Source organism: Lichenostomus cassidix, chromosome Z (assembly GCF_008360975.1).
Source record: "Lichenostomus cassidix isolate B80296 chromosome Z, HeHo_3.0, whole genome shotgun sequence".
Taxonomy (NCBI): Eukaryota; Metazoa; Chordata; class Aves; order Passeriformes; family Meliphagidae; genus Lichenostomus; species Lichenostomus cassidix.
This window is the reverse complement of record NC_139511.1, coordinates 4,290,532-4,314,521: the sequence shown is the minus strand read 5'-3', so window position 1 is coordinate 4,314,521 and position 23,990 is coordinate 4,290,532. Positions and strand designations below refer to the sequence as shown.

At 42.2% G+C, this 23,990-nt stretch overlaps 1 protein-coding gene across 6 annotated transcripts in view; it reads left to right on the top strand.

The window, feature by feature from the left end:
* The window catches only part of ZNF462 (zinc finger protein 462), an 88,723-nt gene that overhangs the window by 15,168 nt on the left and 49,565 nt on the right, over nt 1–23,990 (top strand). For all 6 annotated transcript variants that reach the window (XM_085042552.1, XM_085042548.1, XM_085042551.1 and 3 more), the window contains exon 2: nt 23,302–23,552. In XM_085042552.1, coding sequence (XP_084898678.1) covers nt 23,333–23,552 — 220 coding nt within the window. In that variant the 5' untranslated portion in view covers nt 23,302–23,332. The remainder of the gene's footprint in view (nt 1–23,301; nt 23,553–23,990) is intronic.

Below are 23,990 nucleotides of genomic sequence, written 5' to 3'. Positions count from 1 at the left end.
ACATGGCTGTTGAGTTACCATGTTATTGCAACAGTTATGTGATGGGTATCAGTGGCTGTTGTATGCAAACTTCTGTCAATTAGAGTGCTGGCAAGTGTTTGCCTTTTATTTGTTTAGAAACAACTTGATCAGGCCATCTCCACTGCTTTGTTGGCAGTGTAATATGAATCAGAACTTCTTCTAACTCCCATGTTACTCATGGGTTCTGTTCTGTGGTGCCTGATGCTTCTCAGTCCTAAGAACTTTTCTTTCAAGCCTGGGCATCTCTGGCTGCTTGGAAGTGTGGAATGTGATATTTAGAGGAAGCAATTGGTGACACTGACATGGAACAAATGAAGATGTCTGCAGTGATGATGGGTTTTTTTTCTGTACTGGATTTGGCAGATGATGTTAGATCCATGTATCTCAATGAGATCAATGACAAAGCAGGATGGGAAGAATTTAGTCAGAAACAGACTTGCAAGGCTTAATATCATCCCTTTTTCCCAAACCCTGCAAGTTTTTGGAATTGACTCATCTGGACAGAGAGATGATAACTCTTTATCTAGTGATGATGGTATCCTTCTCTACAAACTCTAAAAAGGCTCTGCTCTCTTCCTGTGGAGTTGTGGGAGCAGGTTAATGATGGAATGGGTTCTGCTTGCACATAAGATGAAGAAATTATTGGAAGTGGCTCCTGATGTTCAATGTCCCACGAGTGATGGTGGATTGTTCTTCATCTCAACACCTATCCCAGATTCTTTTACACTCTGGGATGGCTCTTCATAGTCTCTCAAGTCCATAAGTCACCTGCCTCGGGTGACCTTGTGTCTTTAAGGAAAATCCCATGGAACAGTTACCTTCAACCTTACTGAAGGACACACTCTGAAGAGCCAGCTCATTAAGCGAGCTTTGAAGGGTGTGCTCTGCAGAGCAGCTTCCTGTTATTTGGTTAATGGTTGACCTAGTTCTATTGCCATATGCCTCCTGGAACGCATTCTAATATAAAATATGTGCTAAAGCAAGACTGGGATAATAGATGGAACGTCAAAGCCTCTATGAAACAGAAATCATGTAATGCTGCTGCGTTTTGGAGGCTATCTTAGTGCACTAAAAATGGCAATATCTTCATGGAACTATACTCATGCTGATGGCAGACTCAGGAATGTAAAACACAGCCACTCATGTATTATTTTGTTTTTCAGGCTGGCCTTGTACAAAAGGTTTGTATCAATAATTCCGCATGCTCCGTATGTGAAGCTAAAGTTAGGTAGTGAAGCATTCAGACTGATATTACAGCTGTGAGAAAAGATTAGATTAGATTTGGCTAAAGGCAGGAGGATTTTTTCCCTGTGGTAGGTGTTTTTTCCATTGCAACCATGGATTAGCAAATTTTTTTCCTTTCTAAATGCTGGATAGAAGCCAGAAATGGGTATTTGAGCTTTTACCTGATAACTGAGACAGCATACTCATGCAAATACTTACACTTAGGCAAAAATACAAGAAATTTGGAGGTAGTAGGTAAAGTTGAACCTCCAACCTGAGTGACACTTTCCCACACACTGAAGTTCTGAAGAACTTCTTGGCTGTGCTTTCTGGTTGCTTTGGTTTTCTGCCCTAGGAAAAGGAAGGATGTATGATAACAACTGTTTTCATGAGCAAGTGTGCATTATGGTAGAACAGGGGGAAGGAAAAATTAAAGCCACATTCTGTAATCTTTCGAGAGCTCACAGCTCCATCAGTGGATGCTGTGATTTATTTTTCTTCATCCAGTCTGGGAACACTGAACTGCTCACCTCGTTGTGTGCTCACACAACCTGGCAGTGGCTAACTTTTGTCTCCTCAGTCGCAGATGGCTTGCCAGCAGTCCAGGTGTGAATTCTGGGCAAAGGTATGTCACCACGGCGGTGGGGGTGGCTGGGGCCAGCCCAGTTGGTCTGTGTGGGAAGCAGAAAGCTGTCAGGACATGCAAAGGCAGCTGCAGTGATGAGCACGGGGAGTGCCCAACCTTCTGAGAAGTGGTGGGATGTCTGGGGACTCATAATCATCTTGTGCATCTCTGACTCCTTCAATCTGAGCCTCTTTGGGTATTTCTTGTGACTCTGGGCTTATTTGTATGAGGCTTGGGAGTATTTTGGCAGGTTTGTCTGGGATACATGTAGCAACAGCATTGTGCAGTTTCCCCTTCTTCCTTAGCATGTAACTCTTGAGTTTTTGTAGGAAAGCTGCCTGACCTGGTGGAAAACAAACCCACAACATTTTTAGCAGGACACAGTGTGTTATGCGAGCTGTAAATCATATTGGTCATGAGAAAAAAAAATTGGAAAAAAAAAAAAGTCTGCTCTGCGACTGACACAAGCACAGCTATTTGTGCAACCTGATCAGAACAAAGGATAATGCTTCTGCTGCAAGATCAGACAGATCTGACGTTTCAGCAGGCTGAGCAAATGAATGGCGGAAGTGGTCCGCCTCCTCTTATCCATTGTCTCAAAGATGCAGCCTCATGGAGAAGAAAGGGAGTTTGAATAGGGCTTCTGAAGGAATATGCTGCTTTGTGTTCTGTGGGAAGAGAGGCAAGGAGGAGTTCTAGAAGTTCTCTGCATTGGCAGGCTGACAGGCTTGTAATAGGAAAATGTGGCAGTGGACTGCTGGTGTTGAGGGAGTACTTTCACTTCTGTAGCCTGCCTAGAAAATCTCTAATTACGAAACTGGTGAAATGTTCCAGACCTGGAATATGGGACCAGGCCTATCTTGAAGGAAGGTCAGTGGGTCCTTAAATCCAGTAAACTCTGACCTCCTAGTTGAGACTTTGTCTGTACTTTTGATGTTTTTAATTTTCTTTTTTTCCTTTTGTTCTTCCCCTGTGTCCCCTGAATAGCTTGTCTGTGTGTTCTGGGATACCTCTCAGTTGTGTTCCTGATAGGGCTTTTTCTTAGAAATCTGATCAAATTACTGGAACAGTAAGAACCTTCTCCTTGGGAGATTCTTGGGCGTTTCTCTTGCTCCAGCTGTCAAATTAACCCAGCTGGGGTTTTAGTAGCAATCTCCCTTTTTAAAAGCACAATGAAGGCAAGGAAATGTGAGAAGGGAGAGAGCAGGGCAGGGATTTTTGATAAGCTGGGTAGAATTGAGGGTTCACATTTGAGAACTATAATACATGACTTCCAGCTTCAAGGGGTATTTCAGCTGAGGAATTAATCCTTTAGAGGGAAGGGTGTAGAATTTATATCAGTAACCTGGCTGGTTAGATCTTTGTGTATTACCTTTTTGCATGGTCACTGGGACTAGAAATTGCTAGCATTAGGTGCACCATGATCAGAAGGCTTCCATATGGAACCAGTTTTCTTTCAAATGTAGCATTTCTTGGCTCAGGGATCAACAGTTGGGATTTTTTTAGCAAACACACTATTTTACTTTCTTCAAGTTAATGGAGATTTGTGTCTGTGATAACAGAACCAGTCCTGGCCATCCATGAGATGGATGCCTTTTGTTTTCCCATGTGCAGCCTAGAAGATTCTGCCAACTCAAAAAGTAAATTAATTCCACAGGATGCTGACAGTCCATCATCAGCATGCACTGGGAACGAAGCTGCTGCTTCAGAAGCCCACTTGGGAAAGCACACCAGAAAGCCATCAGACTCCCCAAGTGGAAGCCTGTGCCCAAACTCTGGAATGTGTGATGGCTGGGCTGCCATGGTTTGCATCTTTAGTGTCCAAAAGCAATTGTCAAAATTCGTGGAATCACAGAAAATCACAGTGAGGTTGGGAAGGGAGGTTATCCAGTCCAACCTCCTGTTGTCTCTTTCCAATGCTCCCAGCTCCCCCAGCCTTTCCTCATCAGGGAGGTGCTCCAGTGCCCTAATTACACTTGTAGCCCTAGAGGGAGTAATGCTGGGGACAGGAAATAATACCCTAGTATTTCTCCTTTATTCAACCATGAGTGTTATTTGGATAGAGTGATCAAAAATGCTTATATTCCAAAGATGTCTAATGGATACAGTTCAGTGAGATTTAAACCCATGCCTGAGTGTGAGGACAAGGGGAAAAATTTCATGGTTGCACACAAATCTCACAAAAAAATGAAGGAGTGTTCTCTCATGTGATAAAGTTTTGGGTCTAAGAGTGAAAGAACTGTATCAGCCTGGTGCCAAGCAGAGATTAGAAGGTCAATTTTGTTCAGTGAAGGCTGCAAAATGATTTCTTTCTATCTTCTGCTTACCTCTTCAGGAAATGGGAGAGACAGCAGAGGATCTTGGCTAGGTTTGCAGATTTTGAGAAGAGTACTCTTTGAAGCTTCTACATTCCCACATCTATATTAGGCAGATCTTATCTTTGTGGGATATTTTTATTATTTTCTTAGTAATAGGACTCCTTCTTAAGGTGTAAAACAGTTGGACCAATCACTGCTTTCTGAAAAGTCAGAGCACTGTGCCAATCATAAAGCTAATAATGTTTTTGGCAAAAAAGAGAAAAAAAAAAAGAAAAAAGTGAATGTCTGAAGTTCCTGTGGACAAAATTTGAATTTTGGAATTTATCCATCGTTCTTTAAATACTACAACAGACTTCTGGTGCTGTCATTGAATGTTCACAATGGAGTTGAGCTGAAGATCAAAACATGTATTTGTGCCATCTTTAGATCTAAGTCTGACATGTTCTGTGGTTTGTTTTTTGTTTTTGTTTTGTTTTTTTTTCCCCCCAAGTAAAAGGGATTGAGAATTGGGTCAGTGCCTCAGGGATCATCCAGATGGAGGCACCTGTTTTTTACAGCTCTAGGAGGAAGGGAGTGTTGGGATGACAAAATTCCAAGCAGAGAGTGCAGGACAGTCATAGTTCTCATTGGCCATTGGCTTTTCTGGTGTATCAGAAGACTTTTGGATCTTTCCAAGGCTGAAGTAAGTAATGACCTTGCTTTGTATCAAACAAATAACACCACTGTTGTGCCTTTGAGAGCTCTTGATCCCAAAGTGATAAGCAAGGGTTTTCCTTTGTATTTTGGACCCATTCCATTCAAAACAAAAGCATCCCACAGGTCAGACAAGAAGAGTATCTGACAGGATTTAAAGAGACTTTTTCTGTCTGTTTTCTACGACTTATATTTTTTAACGTGTCAAACCTAAAAGCTTGTCACTCAGTTTGTGTCTGTAAAAGACAGAAAATGTGGAACAGAAAGTGGTCCATGACTCACTCAAGAAATGTGTTGGCTTTGTAGCCTGTGTGGACTTAAGGGAAGGCTCCTGTCTTCCTTCTAAATTAAAAAAAAAAAAAAAAGATCCTGCAAAGGAGTAGATATTTAAAACAGTTAGAATAGCTAAGTGGACTAGGCTGGAAATGCTGAGGATAGTAATGATCTGAAGTCTGGAAAACTGTGCATCACCATGAAAGCTTTCAGGTCATCTCCCTTCTTTCAGAGGTTTTCAGGAGTGCCATTTGAAGGACTAAAAGCAGCCAGTTTGCCATTCTGTGTCCAATATTATAGGATTCTGGAGTCTTTATGGAGCTGTAAAAAGATGCAGTGGCCGGAACCTAAGACTAGAAAAACGCTCATTATGTAAAAAATTCTTTATTTCTAATTTAATTGTGGAGGAAAATGTTAAAAGATACTGGAATTTCTGATGGAATTTTCTCAGATGTTGTAAAGGGTCAAGTGTAGTTTCTCTTAGCATGCTGTGGTGGGTCAGAGGCTTGATTAAGTTGGTTGTGGACAAATTGTGGAGTAACAGAAGCTGAACCTTCAGCAAGATGACTCCCAGGTCAAGTCAGGGATTAAATCACAGCTGATGAGAATGCTGCCATGTGGAGCTGCTTTAGAGGGAGCCCAAGGAGGTGGTTGAGTTTTACCAGAACGTGCAAGAAGATTCCTTCTCACCTTGCAAAAGAATGGGAAGCAAATAACCGTTTTGTAGTTTGTATCAGTTTGGTCTTGATTATCAGTAGTGGGTTTTCCTCCATATCCCTGTCTTGAACTTAAAACTGTGTACAAGAGATTTGCATTTTGTTCTCAAAGTGGAATCTGTGCAGGACATTGGTGGAACCTGCCTTCCTCTTCATAGTCACATGCATTTTTCTGTTGTCTCTGCAGTAGAGGAAAAAAGAAATAGATTTTTTTTTTAATGTCCTGACAGAGGTGTTATAGACTTTCACACAGTAATTTCTAAAGGACAAATAAATCCCCCAGAAGGAAGATCTCTTGGTTTCCTCTGGACTCGGCAACCTAGCACTTTGGTCACCCCAAATTTCAGTCTTGGTTTTACAGATGGGAACCAGAGACTTTTGTCCTGTAGTTACCACAGAGGTGGTTGTTGCAGAAAACCCAATCATAATTTGTCAATGTGTCAGTTTCCTAGGGTAACCTAACATTCTACTGTGGATAGCCCAACCAAGCTATCTGAAATTATTATTATTATTATTATTATTATTATTATTATTATTATTATTATTATTTTGTGAATGCATTTCAGTAGATTCCGGCATCTCAGTGATTTCAGTAGTAATTGGTTTCATTTTTTTGTTAGTCATCTCTCAAAAAATCTTAGGCTTTGGTCTGTGAAGGGTGATAAATCTAGGAAACCTAGAGATTAACTAATTTTTTCTTCTGTGCTTATGAAAGACTTCAGCAGTAAGCACTACAATTAGATCTTCTTTTTTGATAACTGATGCAAAAACAAGTCAGTTTCCAGGGAAAAATAGTACTTGATGTACTATTAGCTTGGTTTTGAAGGTCAGTAGTAGAGGCTTCACTGTAAATTCTTTTTTTTTTTTAACTTTATAAACCAATTACTCTACAGCAGGATGAAGGAGAATTTTCATTCTGTAATTGGCAGGTTGTTTTCAGTTCTTAATTTGTAGTTTCAGTTTTTGGAAGATTTCTTTGAAGATTCAAAACTCTGTATGGCAGCAGTCTGACTGAGGGAGTTAGAAGACAATGAGAGAAGAAAGGAGGTCAGGAATTAAGAAGGAGAAGGTTGTTGAAGCTGTTCCCCTTGTTTTTGGAAGAAGTGACTGTTTTAACCTGTAAATAACACTCAGATTAGTGATGTTCCATCATGAAATGAAAGTAAAGATAAGATATAAAAAGATTACTTTCTCTTGACAAACCCCTTTTTCTCCATTTCTCTCCCATATTCTGTGTCAAATCTTTTCTCCCAGGCATGGGTGCAAGTGCTCTTGCCTTCAACTTGAACATTTCCTTTCTTCTAGTAATCAAGCGTGCAGATACAGACCCTATGTGCTCAGCTGAAAAGGAAACCACTTTCTTTTCCTTTTTTGACAGTGAACCTTCACTGCTGAAATGATCTTGTACTGCTGTTGGCATAGAGGTATAAGATATCAGGTAGTTTGTCAGCTTTGTCACACATCTGAAGGGCAGGCTCTCCAGGAAGGGTGAACCTTCAGTTTCAGAGCCTTCAGAAGCACCAGTCCTTCATTAGCATGTCTGGTTCTGCTTTTTTCAGCTTCTGAGATCTTCTGGAAGATCCACTGCAGGCTCTGCTTTCAGGTGAGGTGAAGCTTACTCTTGTTTCAACCCTCCATTTCATAATAAAGGGCTGTAGTGAGTGCTGATCCACGTAAAGGTCTGGTCCTCAGCTAGGGAAAACTGGCAGAACTCCAGCAAATTTCTAGAAATAAAAACCTAGGGAGATCTCAAAACCCCCAGCAGTTAGTGGGACTTGCATAATATTCTACAGCTTGCAAGGGTACAGCAGCATGAAGCTGGGATGACAGTGATGGCTTATTATTTTCTGTGATATCCTGAGGTTTTTTTGTGAGAATGGAAATGTGTAGGAGAGAAGTTTGGTCCCGTTCTCTTGGTGATGTTGGGCTTGGATGGCTTTGTTTTTCTTTGAAAACTGATAGCAGAAGAGTATCCAACCTTCAGGAGTGGAGCCATTTTACGTGGGGCTGTGCAACGGGGGCCAAAGTTTAAAAATAAAATACCAGGCTGCCTTCCTGAGGATCCAGACATAGCAAACACATACGCAGGACCTTGACTGGCCACGGTTATATCAGTTACAGAGCCCAGGGCGACAGACAATGAGCACCAAAAAGAGAGTCTTGTTCCTCAAAAGGAAAGAGGAAGAAGTAGAAAGCTTCTCTAGCCTCGGATGGCAGTTTCTGGTGTGCATGGGAGGCCCCTGGGCAGCGGCAGGTTAAGGGACAGACAACTGCCAGTCATTCCTGGCGATGTTTGCTGTAGGATCTTCCCTGCCCTCCCTTCTCTCTCCTTCATTTACTCTGCCCTGCTGAGTAAGGGGTCTGGGCTGGGCAGTCTTTTTTGAGAAGGTGCTTCTTAAGAGAGAAAAGCAGTGGCCTTTATTTCCTGCTGAGTGACCAGGGATGCCAGACATCTCCAGAAGAAAGGAAAGACTAACTATTTGGGCTTCAGAGCCATATCACTGGCATGTTTATCTGTTGGACTGTAGAAAAAGCAGATGATCAGATCATCTTTCTAGAAGACCTGGAGGATGAGAGACATATAGAAGAGATAAGTGGATAGACCAGGAGGAACAGTTTGTTTGCAGAAAAGCAGAAAGATATGGTTTAATGCCCTGAATACAGCTTGGGAAGTGAGGCAAGTTATGCTAGAAAGGAATGATCTTTTGAGAGAAAAGGTGATGCTACTCAGACAAACAAGTCTACAAACCTAGGAAGATACAATTCTTCCTTAATTATGAATGTCGGGAGGGATGAAGGAAGTGAAAGATTTAACCCTTTTTTGCCTGCTCCCCCAAAGTGCTGATCTCACACCAGCTCCCAGGCTTTGTGTGGTGACTGTGAGCTGGGCTGACCAGAGTGGGAAGCCAGGGTTGTTCCAGTGGCTGGCTGGGTGTGAAGCAGCAGGGATTGTCCTTCTGGCAGAAAAACTGTGTGCCTCCTGAGGTGTGCTGGAAGATTGGAGCCCATGCTTTGGACTGCATGGTGTGCCCAGATGTACCTCACAGCAAACACAAACTGAGTTTTCAGCCAGGTGTCTTCCAACTGCACCAAGAATGTTTGTGTATATCAGTTGACAGATACAGGCAGGAAAAAAAAACAAAAACCAAACACCCAGAGAAGAGATGTTTTTCCTCATCTGTGCCCAGGAAAAGTAGCAGTCACAGCTGTCCATGACACACTTGGCTTTTGGCAGAGCTCAGGCTGGTTCTGCTCTGCAGACATAGGATGAAGCATGCTCAGTGTGCTTCCTTCAGCAGGAATGCCAGCAGTATCTTGGATTACTACAGAGGCTGCTCTGTGTCTGTAAGCTCCTTTTGCAGAGTTTGGGTTCACATTAAAGGGGATCAGGAGTCCTTGGTAGGCTGTGCATGGCTGTGAGCACAGAGCCCTTTGGAAAGATGTGTTTTCTTAGACGTCCAGACTCCCAGTATGGAACACTTATTTTATTGAAAACCATATTTTCATAAAAACCATAGCAGCTTCACATGCTGGTTGAACATAGACCAAAGGTGATGCATAGCCTAAAGGTTTTCTGGGATGTGATTTTCTTACAATCCAAGCTTTTTTTTTTAGAAATCCATAAAATGTCTGTGTCTTGCTTGTGGTGATGCACAAACAATGACAGATAGGTGCAACTGTCAGCGTGTGAAAACTAATTGTTTGGTTTGCTCTCGTAAATTTTGTCAGCCAGGGTGGAGTGGAAGTGTGCACATGCTTTGTGGCTCCAGCCAGCATATGTGAAAGAGAGGTCTGATTAAATCAAACTTCCTCTTCTATGGTCTTGAGTATCTCCTGCTTAAAAAAAGACATTGAGGAAGACCCAGAGAGTTCCTCTTGCAGATATCTTTAGAAAGGTGCTATAAAGGAGACTCTTTGGTGATTATTAGGAAGTATTGATGGGGTTTTGTCCAGATATTTGCCAGAACAGAAGGATTAATACTATGTTGCTGATTATTTAGAAGAGTTTGGGAAGAGAGTGGAAAGATTCAGCAGTTTGGGCAAACTCCTATGAAGAGAAAAGCCTTTCAGATCTTATAAAAATTCCAGTTTTTCTAGCTGCTAGCCCTGAAAAACAAATATTCTTCCTCACCCTCACATAAAGCTCCCTTGAAAAATCAGGCCAGTGTGTTTTTCCCTGTTCCTCCTCCACTACAAAGTCAAATAATATGAGGGTTAGACCATGTCCACCTAAACTCTGTCTCCACTGGTATTCTTCTCTGCGAACATTTTGCCGAGTTGACCTAAATTCTTCAGCAAAAGGCTTGGATTCTGTGCAGAAATGTGGAAATGGCAGCTCCAGTTAGAAAGTAAACACAAAGATAAATAAAGAGCATCAGTTCTATCCTCATTTGTGTGGTGTTTTGATTTACCCTTGCTTCTGAAATTTAAACTTCAGCTCTGCTGGAGAGCTTTTTCATTTCTTCTTGTGGGAAGTGAGCACTGGGATTCCAGGGACAGTGGCACAGGAAGGTAGTGTGGCATAACAGGGAAGGGCTGGAGTCTGGAAAGCCACTTGGTGCTTCTGGCAGTGCCACAGACCAGCTGTGTGACCTGGAGCTAGGCTGCTTCACTTCTTTGTGGTTCTCCACTGCCAGGTAAAGGAAGAAGGTTTATTTTCTGGTGCAGACTCACTCAACTTGCTTTTCACACAGAGCTCACCAGCATGTATGGCCTGAACTGCATGGGTCAAACAGGATGTCATTGGATGGAATAGACTATCAGTACTGCTGCTCGAAATACTTGAATCTGCCTTTTTGTTTATTATGTGTAGCTTGAAATTGTGAGCCTTCAGATTTCATTTTGAATTTGAAACTGTTTGAAAACCAGGGGAATACTTCAGTCTTTGCTTTCTCTTTGAGATCAAGTCACTTCAGCTGGCTTTAATGACTCGTCTGTGATAAATGAGTGGAAACCTGAAACATATGATCCTGTCTTTTGTCATGCTTCAGTGTTCCATAAACAGCAGAAGGGAAAATGAAATTTGCGCAGAACTGATTGTAACACTTCTCCCAAAGACACTTTGTCAATGAGGTCATAAATTAATGTGGAACTTTGACTCTGCGTGCATTCCTGCAAACAAGAACCCACGCCTGAATGAATGCTTGTTGCAAGAAACAAATAAAAAAAAAAAGCGCAAATGCCTTTTATTCAAACGACTTTTAAAAAGGGGGGAAAAGTCTAGAATGGACTGCAAGCCACATTACATTCTTTTTTTCTCTTCCATAGTGTTCAAGGATGTTGGCTAGAAACAAATGTCTCAGAATACTCTTTGTATGAATTCTGGAGTCATCAGGTTCATGTCCGCCTCTTTTGGGATGAGAGAAACGGGGAGGAGATGCACCTGACTGGCAAGTGGTGTTGCTGAATGCTATGTCTGAAGAGCTGATCACTTAGCTGCACTCTCAATGAAAGGAGAATGTGTTGTTTATATATGTGATTGTCCTTGTCTCCTCTCCATTTGTGAATGAAAAGATGCACCCTGTCCCTTTCAACCACCGTAAACACTTTTTTTTTTAACAGTTGAGTGTAACATAGGTTTTTCTGCTTTAGGTTTTGTTTTCTTTTTGTTTGTTTTTGTTTCTTGCTTGCTTGTTTCCATCTTTATTCCTTTACTGAGAACAAAATAGTATTCTCTACGTGATTCTGCTTTGAACTTAATCCTGCATTATTTTAAAATTTCTTGAGCTGGACATTCCAGTGACACTGGATCTACTGAAAGTACTTGGATGTACGTCTTGGAAAAGTAGCGAGTTGGGAAGGTTTTAAGTGCGTTCCCTTTAAGCCAAACTTTGGTTCCCTTTTTTTCAGTGGTTCTATAATAATTGTAATTATTACCCCATTGCTTTGGAACTGTGGTGTGCAGCACATGGGTCTTTGCCATTATCATAGGTGAATTTACTTTCCCCGTTAAAATCACTGAGAGCCAGCGAACCCTTCCTTTGCTTCCAGAACATTACTTCTGAATTTACCAGATCAGAAGGCAAGCTATATTCCATCATTCTGTTCGTATCTCATTGGGTTGAAGGTTCTGTTGGGTTTACAGATGGATTTTAAAACACCACAGGGCTTGAATCTTCTGGGTTCTTTTGCACATTTTTAAACTTTTTTTTTGCCTTTTCCATCTTCGTTAGCTTAAAATATCTTACCCACTCCTATCCACTCTTGCATGCAGAGTAAATGTCAAAGTTTGCCTAGCCATGGAGTTACTTAGACAGAGAGACTGCAGTTCCAAACAGCTTTGTTGGGTCCCAAAGCATGTCCAGCTCTGGCTACAGCCTCTCCTCTGTCCCTGCTCACACAGAGATGAACTGGAGGATCTGCTCCACACTCAGACAGGCAACAGCCTCCTTGTGTTTCTGCATCCTGCCTGTGGAGCTCTTGGCAGCCCAGATGATCTGTCTGCTCCTTTCCAGAGAGGAAATATTCCTGGAGCAGTTTCAGGTGCTCTCTAAAGTGAGTGTACTGATGGGGGGAGAGGAAAACTGACCTGCTGCCCACCCTAAAGTCAAGCTTGGGTGGCTTTCTAGTTGTAGCCAAAAGCAGATTACCTGTCCTGAAGGGCCACTGTGCCACCAGTTTTCAATTATGTAACTGCATTTGCAACAAATAAAGGGTTTTTCTGAGGACAGGTCCTATTAGAAGACCATTTCTTGGCCATTTTTAATGCTTCTCCTGAGGCTTTTCTTTATTGGTTCTTATACACAAAAACAAAATCCTAACAAAGACACTGGGCTGCCTTTTCTTGAATTTGTCTAAGAATCTTGGTGGGGTTTTCACTGCATTTTTTTTTCCTCTTTGGAGAAGGTCCAAATATTTACTAGGGACACACATAAGTGCTTTCTAAAAAGTCCTTCCACCTTGAATTTACCCAAGAATTCTCTTCTCTTAGGCCAGGAAAACTGAAAACCTCATTCAGTCTCCTCTTGCCTGTTACAAAAGTCAAGTATTTGGGTGCAGATTCCAGGTTTGTCAGTTGTTGTTCGGTGGTTTTGGTTGGTTTTTTTTTTTTTCTTAACCCGAGAGATACTTTAAATGTTGATAAACTAGTCTTAAACTGTAATTTTTGTTCCTTATGACAAGAAACATTGGGGGTTTTATATGTAAAAAATGTAAATGGCAATTTAAACAATGGCAATTGCTCATATATTCTGGAGTGCAGTTTTGGCAACCACTTTCTTTTTTATCAGGTTTCATCCTGTATCTTTAAGGTCAAGTGAAAATGGTTCTTCAAAATGAGAGTCATCTTACAACAATGGGGACTGATGGTTTTATTCTAAATTGGAATTTCCTACCTTCCTAAATAAATTTAAATGCTTGAAGATTGCTGAGATTTAAATCATTAAATGCAAAGCATTTGCAACCGCTAAAAAAAAAAAGTTGTGTAATGGACTTGCAGAAGAGAAAAAACTCTTTAAGAGTTCTGTAATGTCTACATATTTGCCAGGATTGTAGCTTTTGAAGGATGCAGTTGCTTGTAATCTCAGCTCGTACTACAAAGAAAGTCTGAGTTATTTTTTATTCTTTATGATCCATTTCCTGTTTGAGTATTTCTTTGGAGGAAGAAAAAGAAATTGGATCTTAGTGGTTGACCCTCAAACAGGTTATTTAAAGCAAAAAGGATTAAACTAGGATAGAAGAACTCCATTAGGAGCTTCAACCTCTTACCAGTTTTGATACAACTGAGCTCTAATACTAGATGTCTCCTTAATTTGAATGCATCCATAGTAGTCAGGGGCAAGAGATGTTTATTGCTGGAAAGACATGAAATAAGGTTAACAAGAGGTTGTTTGGTTGTGGTTTTTTTCTTTTTGTGTGGGAGATTGTTCTTAATTATTACCTGCGTAACAAAGTATATACATATTTTTTCTTTTAATAGACAGGGAGTAACAGCTTTTTCCTGTTTTAAATGTAATAGTTTCTAATTCCTCTTTGATTAAAACACTTTCTAGCTGGAGAACTTTCATTTAAATTAGTCAATTCACAAACGTTGTAGTCCATAATTGTAAGATCCTTTTTTTACCCCCATCCTGAAGTGCACTGTAGATGTTCCACTTGGTTTCTTCTATGGCCTGTCTGCCATCCATGTATCACAGTAATGATTATGATTATGAGCCACAGTGCTATTTTAAGTATTTTGTGCTTGAGCTTTGTGTTATTACAGCAACTGCAAAAACTTGGTTCCTGGAAGGAGTAAGTGGGTGGAAAATGGGGGCTGAAGGGGGAGTAAAAGGAGCAAGGTTCTCATCTGGACCCAGGATATTGCATTTATTTATAGTGCATCTCAACATGTAATCCAAAGGACTCTATCTAAATCTGAAGTTATTTGGGAAAAGTATTTTGGGCAATGTAAATTCTTCATTTTCAGCAGTCTCACTTCTCAGCCACCGGTGGCAGGACCAGCATCTTGCTGCCACCACCACAAAACAGAAGACCTTCACTTGCACAGGTGGAAAAGATCTTTTTGGGAGGGGTTGGCAGAGAGAAAGGTGGCAGCCTGGTGGTAATCACTGGTCTGAGATCTGTCAAGGGCTGGAAGAGTGTATGTTCTTTTACTTGGGGCAGAGAGGCTGGCTGCCATACTGCGTGTGAGTCAGTGGGCAAATAAAACTGTGTATTTCTGTCTGGTATTATAAATGGGTCAGTGATGGATTTGTATTACCTGAGGAAATGAACTGGCGGACAGAGAAGCTTCTGCTTGCTGCCCTGCAAATGTCAAATACAGCAGAAAGCTTGGGGGAAGGGGAGGAATAGCTGGAGACAAAGGCAGTGTTAAAATAGCCAGGGTGTCAGCGGAGCTCCTCAAACAAACATGTGCTTCTGAGGGGTAGGCTGGGGGAGCTTTAAACAATCTTTAGACTTTGTTCATCAGCATTTTCTTATCCTCCAGCAGGGTTTCAGCAGTGGATCTTGCTTTATAAAGGGAGTCATGCATGAGGTGGGTTTGCATGAGGTGATGTGTTGTTGCACTCAGCTTTGTTTGTGGGTACAGAACGTGGTTTCTGGTGCTTTGGTTTTATGGGGTTAAAACCTCTGAATGTCCTTTTGCCATCCTCTCCACACGCTCTCTGCACTTTTAAAGACATACTTCTGGAGCATGTAAGATCTCTGGGTGGACTGAGAGGGCTTCTTGCTCCCCAGCATCTTTACTAAGCTGAGCTCTTATGGGTGATGAAAGACAGGCAGAGGGCTGTGGCTCACATGGATCTGATCCAGGCAATGTTCCTTTGGTTCCCAACTGCCCTGTGAACTTCTCTTAGTGAGTCCTGAATGACCAAACAGGGTAACGGGGTGCCAAATTAGGGAAATGATCTCTGGCTGGAAGATTACTCCTCTCACCAGCCAAGTTCAGTCTCTGTCACCACGGCTACTTCAGGTCCAGTCCTGTTTTTGCACTTAAAGGAGGAAAATGAGTACAGAAAAGCAACTTTTCACATCCATCTTTCAAGCTAGTGATACTCTGGCTTTATTTTACATTACATTTATTCAGTAGCAGGCCCAAAGCAGAGCTTTGCCCTTTGCATTTGTGGTTTCTGAGTGCTAGTGACTTGATTTTCACCTCTGTGACTATGCTCAGAGTGCCTGCATGTGTTTCAAACCAGCTGTGTTGGCTGGTCTAATCTCAGATCTTTTAAGATTAAAATTCTGTGGCCTCTAAAATAATCCAGCAGTTTCTGTGTTCCCATGGTTTAGCTCTGTCACCAGTTTATAAAGCTGTATTTAGCCTCTGTAAAAATACCGTGCTCCTTGCAAACTGAGATTTGGTCCTCTTTAAAGCTTGCAGCTCACCAGCCACAGCACTGCCAGTGACCATGGAATGGAGCATGAGGTTCAGGGTGAATGGCAAGATTACTTCTAAAGGCACTAGAGGGTGTTTTAAGGGCAGATGGCTATCGGGAGATAATCTCTTCTCTCTTCAGACACAACTTTGCTCTTTCAGTCCATGGTTCCAGCACGGTATGTGATGGAGTTTGCCGTGGAGTTTGTAGTATCTGATTTGCTACTGGCAGGACCCCCTTTACAACAGCTCTGACTTTTCTTGGCAAGGAAGAGATCTTCGCTGGGGTTGTGCCAAGCTGAGGAGCCTGCTCCTCCCCTGCTCCTTCCAGGGGTGAGGCTGGTAATGCATCCTTTGTGTAAAAAGCTCCTGGAAGGTATTTGCAATGCATGAGAAGGAATTAAGTTGTTTCTGGAGTAGCCAGGCACGGAGCTGCCGTGTTCTTCAGCACCACCTACTGACATCTCCCTCTCCATCTCAACTCCGGGGTTTGCACCTCTCTCAACTCACAGCAACTGCATTACTCGAGGTAATTAACAATACACTCTTGGCTGGAAATTAGAAACCCGGGACCCAGTGCATTCAGCTCCATTGTGCCATATGGGGAGCACTAATGAGCAGGGTACAAAAAGCCAAGCTGCTTGGCTCTGGTGTCTGTTTTCCTCACGAGGGCCAGCCCACTTGCCCCTGGAACACTGGTGTCTCTGCAGAAGAGCATTGAGGGGTTGGGTTGTGTCAGAGATGTGAAGGGACTGGCTCATGTCCTGTGAGCATTTACTGTGGGAACCAAGTGGCAAACCATATTTCTGTTTCTAGAGTTTTGCCCCATGCTGTTTCATCTCCCTCTTAAACCAGTTTTGTGCAGCAAATTAAGTATCATACTTCATAAGGAAAGTTTTACTCTGACCAATCCAGTTGTTGAGATTCTCATATATATATTTAGTGTCTTTTTGATTTCTGTAGGGATTAATAACTTGCCATGAAAGTAATTCAGAAGATCAGAAGAACCCATCCTAGCCTTGCTTGGAGCAAGAGCATTTAATGTTTGAGAGCCTTTCTCATAAGGGAAGTTCTTTTTCCTAAGACTCTGTTGCCTATGCTCTGTATCATGTACTGCCTCACAGCTAACCCAAAGGAAAGAAGGACAAAAAAAGACAGAATTGTAATTTGTATGACAGTCTACGTTTGTCTTTTAATAAGATTGTAGCATTTTATTTGCCATCTGCTTTTATTTCAGAAGTCTGAAGTTTGAAAGTATCCTTCAGGCATGTGGATGGCCTCTTAATGTATGTTTTTAAAAAGAACAGCTATATATGTAGACCCCAGGAAAGAAAGAAGGAGAAGGAAACATTGTTTGTGAGAAATGAAGGAATGATCAGCAGTGAGGTATGAATCAGTAAAGCCCCAGGAGAAACAGCCAGTATCTGTGATTCTCTTTTCATACCTCCTAAAATCCATGGTGTGCCTTTATTTTGCCAGGGTCTTACAGTGAGATGGCTAATTGGCATTAATATTCAATAACCATGTTTTTCTGGAGTTCTGGATTTTTTTTTTCTTTGTTTTGCCTTTTATTCACTCCCATTTTTTGAAAAGTCACAGTGTTGGGGACCCAGTTGAGTTGATAGCGATGTGTCCATCATATGGACCAATTTAATGTCATTTATGTGAGGGGTTCTGTGAATCCTTGTTCTTGAACTGAAAAAAAAAATACATCCATGCTTCTGACAGCAGTGAGTAGCATCTCTTCCATGAGCTTTAAAAATAATGTGGTTGATATATGTTTTTTTTAATGTAGAAGATTTGAGGTAGTTTTACAGCAAAGCTGTACCAGCATTACAGTCTCATATGAGGTATGTTAAAGTGTGTATTCAGGAATACAAAGAGATATTAACTGTACAGGCATCAACAAAGTTGGCCATCCTGTTTTCCATGACAGGCTGAAAAGTTTGGAAGATAAGGTATAAAAAAGTGTAGTAGGATGACGTTCTTTTGTGGATTCAGATCCAAAGCCCACCTCAGGTTCAAAGACTCCTTCAGGTGGCTGGATAAGTTTGTTTTAGGAAGAAAATGAGTTTGTGTCTTCTCAGTTCAGATTTTCACTCTTGACTTCTAATGAATCTCTAATAGTAAAGTTCTTCTTGAAAATACCTTACATTGTAATACATATTTTCATGTAAGTCAAGGGAAGTATTCACTGGAAGAATGGAATCACAGATATCACCTAACATGGTTCTTATGGCCACAACTGTTGAGTTTCAAAATGGAACAAACAACCCAAAACTGGACGTGTGGAGATCCTGAAAGTTAAAGCTGTTACTGGTGATGATAAAATTTTACCATTAATTCCTTTACAAGAAAATATGAACAAAGTATGTACAATGTAGAGTTGCAACCCAACTCATGGAGCTTTAACAAAACCAAGTTCTATCAAATCGAAAAGAGAAAAAAAATTAGAAAAGGCATGGTATTTCATTTTAGTTCATGTTGTTACCAGCTCAGAGAAGTAACTCTGAAGATAGTCCTCAGAGGACCAAGAATTCCAATAGCTTGACTGGAATTTGGTCATTGAAAAAGATCCATTAGTTGAGTAGGTTTGCCTGACTGTAGTTGAGAGTTGAATTTATTCTTGGAATTCTTAATTAATTATGGGGTTTCCTTTCATAAATGAAAGATGAGGCTGGCTTCCTCCAGCTGAGGAATAGCCTTCAGGTTTCCAGTTTCTCAAATGTGTAAGTTTTTGCATTACTCTTATGATTGTATCGGTTTAGTCCTCGTTTTCCCTTTTGTGATCTTACATTACAAAGTCTTTAAGGAAAAAAAAAAAAAAAAGAAAGAAAGAAGAAAGGCTAAAACCCCAAATCCTAAGACATCAGAGCAGCAGCTTCACTGCACATGGGCTGAACCTGGCCAGGAGCCCAGGAAGCAGGGCTGGAAGGTCCTCAGCACAGCTGTAGGCACTGGTAGAAGCCCAGGCTTCTCTAGCAGGGAAAAATGCCTGAGGTGTTACTCATGGGAATTTTGAAAACTCTTCTTATCTGTAATTACTTGCCGGCAAATGGTGTTTCCGTGGTGTTTAGTAGTTAATTTCTGGAAGGGTGGGGAAGGGTGGGAAAACCTCGAGGGCCATGAAGTCCAACCATCAACCAGCACTGCCCATATTCACCCACTAAACCATGCCCCCAGGGGCCACATCCACACATCTTTTAAATACCCCCCGGGAGGGTGACTCAACCACTTCCCACGCTTGGGGGTAGACATTTTCTCTTCAGCTCCACCTTTTCACTGAGTAAAAGGAAAGCTGTGTGCCCAACCTGCCTTTTGTGATGTAGGGATGAAGATGCCTGGGATCATCTGACCAGAGGAAGGCTTGGAGGGCTGGAGATTGCTTTGTTTCACATGCAATGGTGCTAATGCTGAGCTGGAAGCTCCCACAGAGTGTTGTGTGGTCTGACTGACCTTTTTAGTTGTGGTTGTGCATGTGCATATTCTTAACTTGTAGAAGCTCTGCTGACTCCATCTCAAAATATAACGGATGGGTAGTCAAACCACAGAAGCTCAATTTTGAGGTCAGTGCCTTGGGCTTCACAATTAATTTTGTATTTTGAAGCTTTAAAACCAAACTTAAACATAATGATTTGTACTACTTTGGCTGCTGCCAAATTCTGTAATTGCTGTTGTTCAACAAGCACAATTATCTTTTGTTTTGGATTTTTAAAAACCTCGAAATCTAATGCAACTGTGTCTCAGATGTTCTCAGGCATTTATGAGTGTAAAGAAGGATGCTGGAGACAATTTGAGACCACCTCGTGTCTTTAAAATGGTGGCTTTGAGAATCTCTATTGCCCAAGGTGTTAAAAGCTTTTTGCTCATAATAAAACTAAGAACACCTCCGTATTTAAGCATTAAGGCCATGTATTTAAGAAGAGGTTGTAAATGCAAATTAGCCAGACAATGGCATTTTAATAGTGTTTTGTGAGGTTAGCATTGCATTAGTAAGGGTATTTTAGGAGTCACATATTATTTATAGGCAATGTGGTCTCAAGAGATTGCTTATGAATGTATTCGAGGGCTTGTGGGATTTATGGATTCATTTAATGGTGGTTTTGTTTGGTTGTTTTGGGTTTTTCTTCCCACACTTCTGCTGTTGAGTTAGTAGATTTGGTAACTCCTGTCTCACTCCACCTCCACTCCCCTCTGAATTTTCCTATTGGAAATGTAAAGGGTTTATGGAATGTGTTACCTTAGCTGACCATGATGGAAGTGTGTGAACCTTGCTTTGTCTCCTTGGCTTGGGATGCAGATGGATTAACATCTGCACTTGAAAATGCTCTTTGCCGGTCTGTAGGTGTGTCTCTCCCGGTGTCACGTCCCATAAGGGCAAAAAAGAAGAAAGATGCATATTGTGTTACAGCTCCTTTTGACATACGAGCTCAAACTGGCAGTTTGTGGTTTTAGCCCTTATGCAATGATGGGATTTTAAAGAAGAACGTGGAAATGGTAGAGCAGAATTCCTTACAGAACGCTTCATCCTGCTCTCAGGGTGATGCATGGTGAAAACATCACACTGAAGTCCACTCAGCTGTACCTGATGTTTGTTCAGTAAGATTAACCTCTTCTCAGACTTGGAGCTGCCTTGGCATTGCAGGCCCTGCTGAGATTCGAGCTGGAACCCATTAGAAAATCTACATCAGTTTTGTAATTAGCAGGTATTAATGATATCTCTCCACACAAAGGTTGGTTTAAGACAGCAACCAGCATCCTTAAGAGGATGCATTCTCCAAGCAGCAGCAGTGTGTGCTGGAGATGAGAATGGTGGTGGTTGTCACCTCTTGAAGTTGCCAGGATTGTCCTTTTTTTTCAGATCCTCAGCGTTGGTCTCCCTTCTGGTTTTCTATTTTGTAAGCTGGCCTGAAGATTCCAAAAGAGACAGAGCTGAGAGGGTTTTGCGGTGATGTTTTCTGAAGGGTCTGAAGTTTTCGGGGGCCTGAGGAGAGGGAGGGCTGGGCTGGAGGGGTGAGGGGAGAAGAGCGAGATTTTTGTGCGCGCGTTGTTTTTCATCTCTTCCACACAATGGAGCTTTCAGAGAACCTCTCTTAAAAGGCATAGCTACAGCCTTTGTGTGAAGGGTGTGTCTGCTGGCAGGGTTTGCTGATGCAGACAGGCTGGCTGGTGATTAACAAAGGTCATTAGACTTTGGAATCTGGCAGGGGAGTGGGGTGGTGTGTCTTCTGCGCCAAGCAGGAGAGCTCCCCAGGGACAGGCCCGGCTGGAGGCTCCCCGCCTGCTGTCCCCCTCAGCCCCCGCGCCTCCTCCTCCTCCTCCTCCTCCTCCTCCTCCTCCTGCTGCTCCTGGGAGGCTCAGCTGTGTGTCGCCTGTGCCTGTAGGACAGCTTGGACCAGTGTGTTTGACGCTGTGAACGCAGCGTCTGTGGGACGAGCCGTCACATTTTGCCATCCATGGGACAGGGGAACCCAACCCTGAGGAGATGGTTTGGGGAAACCCAAGGCTCTGCTGAAGGAGAGAAGGTGCAGGTTCTGAGGGAGCCGCAGGGGGAGAGCAGCGACATGATTTGGAGGGCAAGTCATGCAGGAGGAAGGGGAGATGCGTTCTGGGGATGGTGATTTTTAAAGCATCACCTCAGGAGGAGGAGGAGTTTAAAAAAGGGGGGAAAACGGGGAGAAAAAAAAAGAAAGGAAGGAAGGAAGGGAAAAAAGTCTGGTGTGCTTGAGCTGAAGCTAAGTGAGGCCATGTTGTGCACAGGCAAGAAGCTGTGAGGCTCTGAGAGCAGGAGTTGTCTGAGCTAAAATGGCTGCTCCCAAAGCTCAGAGGACTAGGGCAGCTTAGTGAGTCTTAAAGCTTCAGTGACGCAGGGGCTCATATCTCTTGAAAGTGTGATAAACACATTCAGCAGAGCTGTGGCTTGTTTGGCTGAGATGAAAGGACTAAGCTTGGGGGATGGGTAGTGAAAACTGGATGATCTGCTTTTCTGTGAAGTGCTCTAAATGCAGGAGTCGTCTGCTCCATGGAAAAATTTGTTTTCAGGTCTAATGGACTGTGCTAAAGGAGACGTGGGGTGGGGCTTCACTCACTGCTGTAATTTGATCCAGAGCAGATAGCAACCTCTTCCACACAATTTGGTCTGGTGCTTGCACATAAAAGCTTGAGTATCTCGATTATTGTAACTTTGTTAGCTGAAAAGAAGCTGGTGCAGCGTTCATTTTCTTTATTGGTGGTGAGAGGGAGTGGGGGGAGAGAAAGGACACAGTGCAGCTTGCGAAGTAATGTAGGTAAATATGTGGAGAGCCTCTGTGCTCAGACTGTCCGGAATTTGACTTGCTAGAAGTTTATTTTAGCAGGCTATCAGAAGAAGCATTCTTTCATCTAAAGCCCTGGTGCTCTCTTGTTTCTGTGCCTTAATGTTTTGGAGCTTCCTCTTCACTGTGTAGGTTGCTTCCTTCGTACAACAGACACATGGAATTTAAATTGCTTTGGGCTGCTGTTGTGTCTTGGACTTCTGAAATGCTCGGTTTGTCATCCTTTTGCAGCATATGCATGGAAGCTTGAAGAGGCTATTGCTGTGTTATCATAGGAAGGTGGCTCTTGTGCCTGGGCGATGCACAGGGTAGGAGGGTCTTAGTCTTTTGTTTGCCTTGTGCTTTGTGTCTCCTGTTCCTCATGGCAGTGAAACCCTCTGTCGCAGGATTAATTGTCAGAAGCTGAACCACCACGCTTCACTGTATCTTATTTTGCTTTGTTCTTGAAGGTATGCAGGGCTTTTGGATAAATCAAGGAAGTCATAATGACTCTGGAGTCTTTGTAACTCATGTTTCCATTGTGCTTTTTTGGTATGGTTATTCCTGTTTGCTGTCCTTTTCTTCCTCCGGCTGTCTCCATTCCCCAGACTGCTAAGGCACAAAGGTCTTGTCCCCAGAATGGGCTGAAATGAAACTGTAAACATTTTAACAAAGAGTGGAGGTGCCCTTAAAAGCTTGGTGGAAATAGAGCAAAGTATTTTGCTTAGGGTTTGCATCTAACCTTGCTGTTATGTCTAGGTTTTCCACCAATATCAGAACTGATAGGACTCTGTGAAGAAAATCAGATTTCTCACTGTGAAAGCTTTTGATGCATGGTATTGAATGAGGCAGGAATTGGCAACTTCCAGGAAGGATAGAGTGAGTCTCCTAAAGGCAGAAGCCACTGGCTTGTGGTTTGTAAATTTCAGTGCATGACTGGGAGTAATGTGGCATTTCTCTGCACATGGGTTGTGGTCTTTGAACAAGACCGTGTTCTGAATAACAGCCCTGTGTAATGGAAAAGCCAAGAGAACAAAGTCCACTGAATCAGTAGTCACTTGTCAGAGAGTTGACTGTCCGTAGAGTTTAGTCAGCAGCTTGTGAGCTACCTAGATAGGACTACTTGTGGATCTGAGTAGATGCTTCTTAATGGGGTAGGGAAAGGTTGAGTTTCACGCTGCTGTGTTTGTGGAATCTCTGCAAATGACTGAGTCATCAAAAGCGTGGTGTTACCTTGGTGTTTCCAGGATTTGTTCCAAGAGCACTGCTGTAAACTCACACCTTTCTTCTTCTCTCCTTCCCCCCTGTTTTTTTCTTGCAGATTTTTCTAATGTAAAAGATCATCCTGAACCATGGAGGTCCTGCAGTGTGATGGCTGCGATTTTCGAGCTCCATCTTATGAAGACCTAAAAGCCCATATTCAGGATGTTCACACTGCTTTTCTGCAGCCAACTGATGTCTCTGAGGAGAGCCCTACCCAGCCGAGGTCTGGTTCCATCAATGCTAGCAACCAGACCGAGGTTGAATTTTCTTCTGTAAAGGATGAATTCGCAATTGCAGATGACATAGCAGGTAAATCTCAACTCCAAGATTGCTCTCAACCCTAAGATCTCAGCTTTTACCCCCTATTTTACATGTGCTTTTTCAGTGTGTTTCTGCTTTTGATGTGGTTTCAAAATTTGCATTATCTTTATGGCTGTGTCAGCAAAGCAGATATGTAGCATCAGCCACACTGGTTCTGCCCATGGCTTTTTTTTTTTTTTTTGCAAATGCAAGCATGGATGATGGTTTTATTTCCCAGCTTCTTTTCATGGGGTTCTTCATACTAGTTTTTCATTTTCAGCTTTTCATGGTTGTTCTTCACTACCATGAACCACCTCAAAATTTTCAACTTTTGTCAGCATACTAGTTTTATTTTTTCCCCCAAAAAAGGTCATTTTGGAAACTGTCTATCCAAAACTGTACACCACAGTCATTTATATGTAGAATTTATGCATAATGGTCATGTTT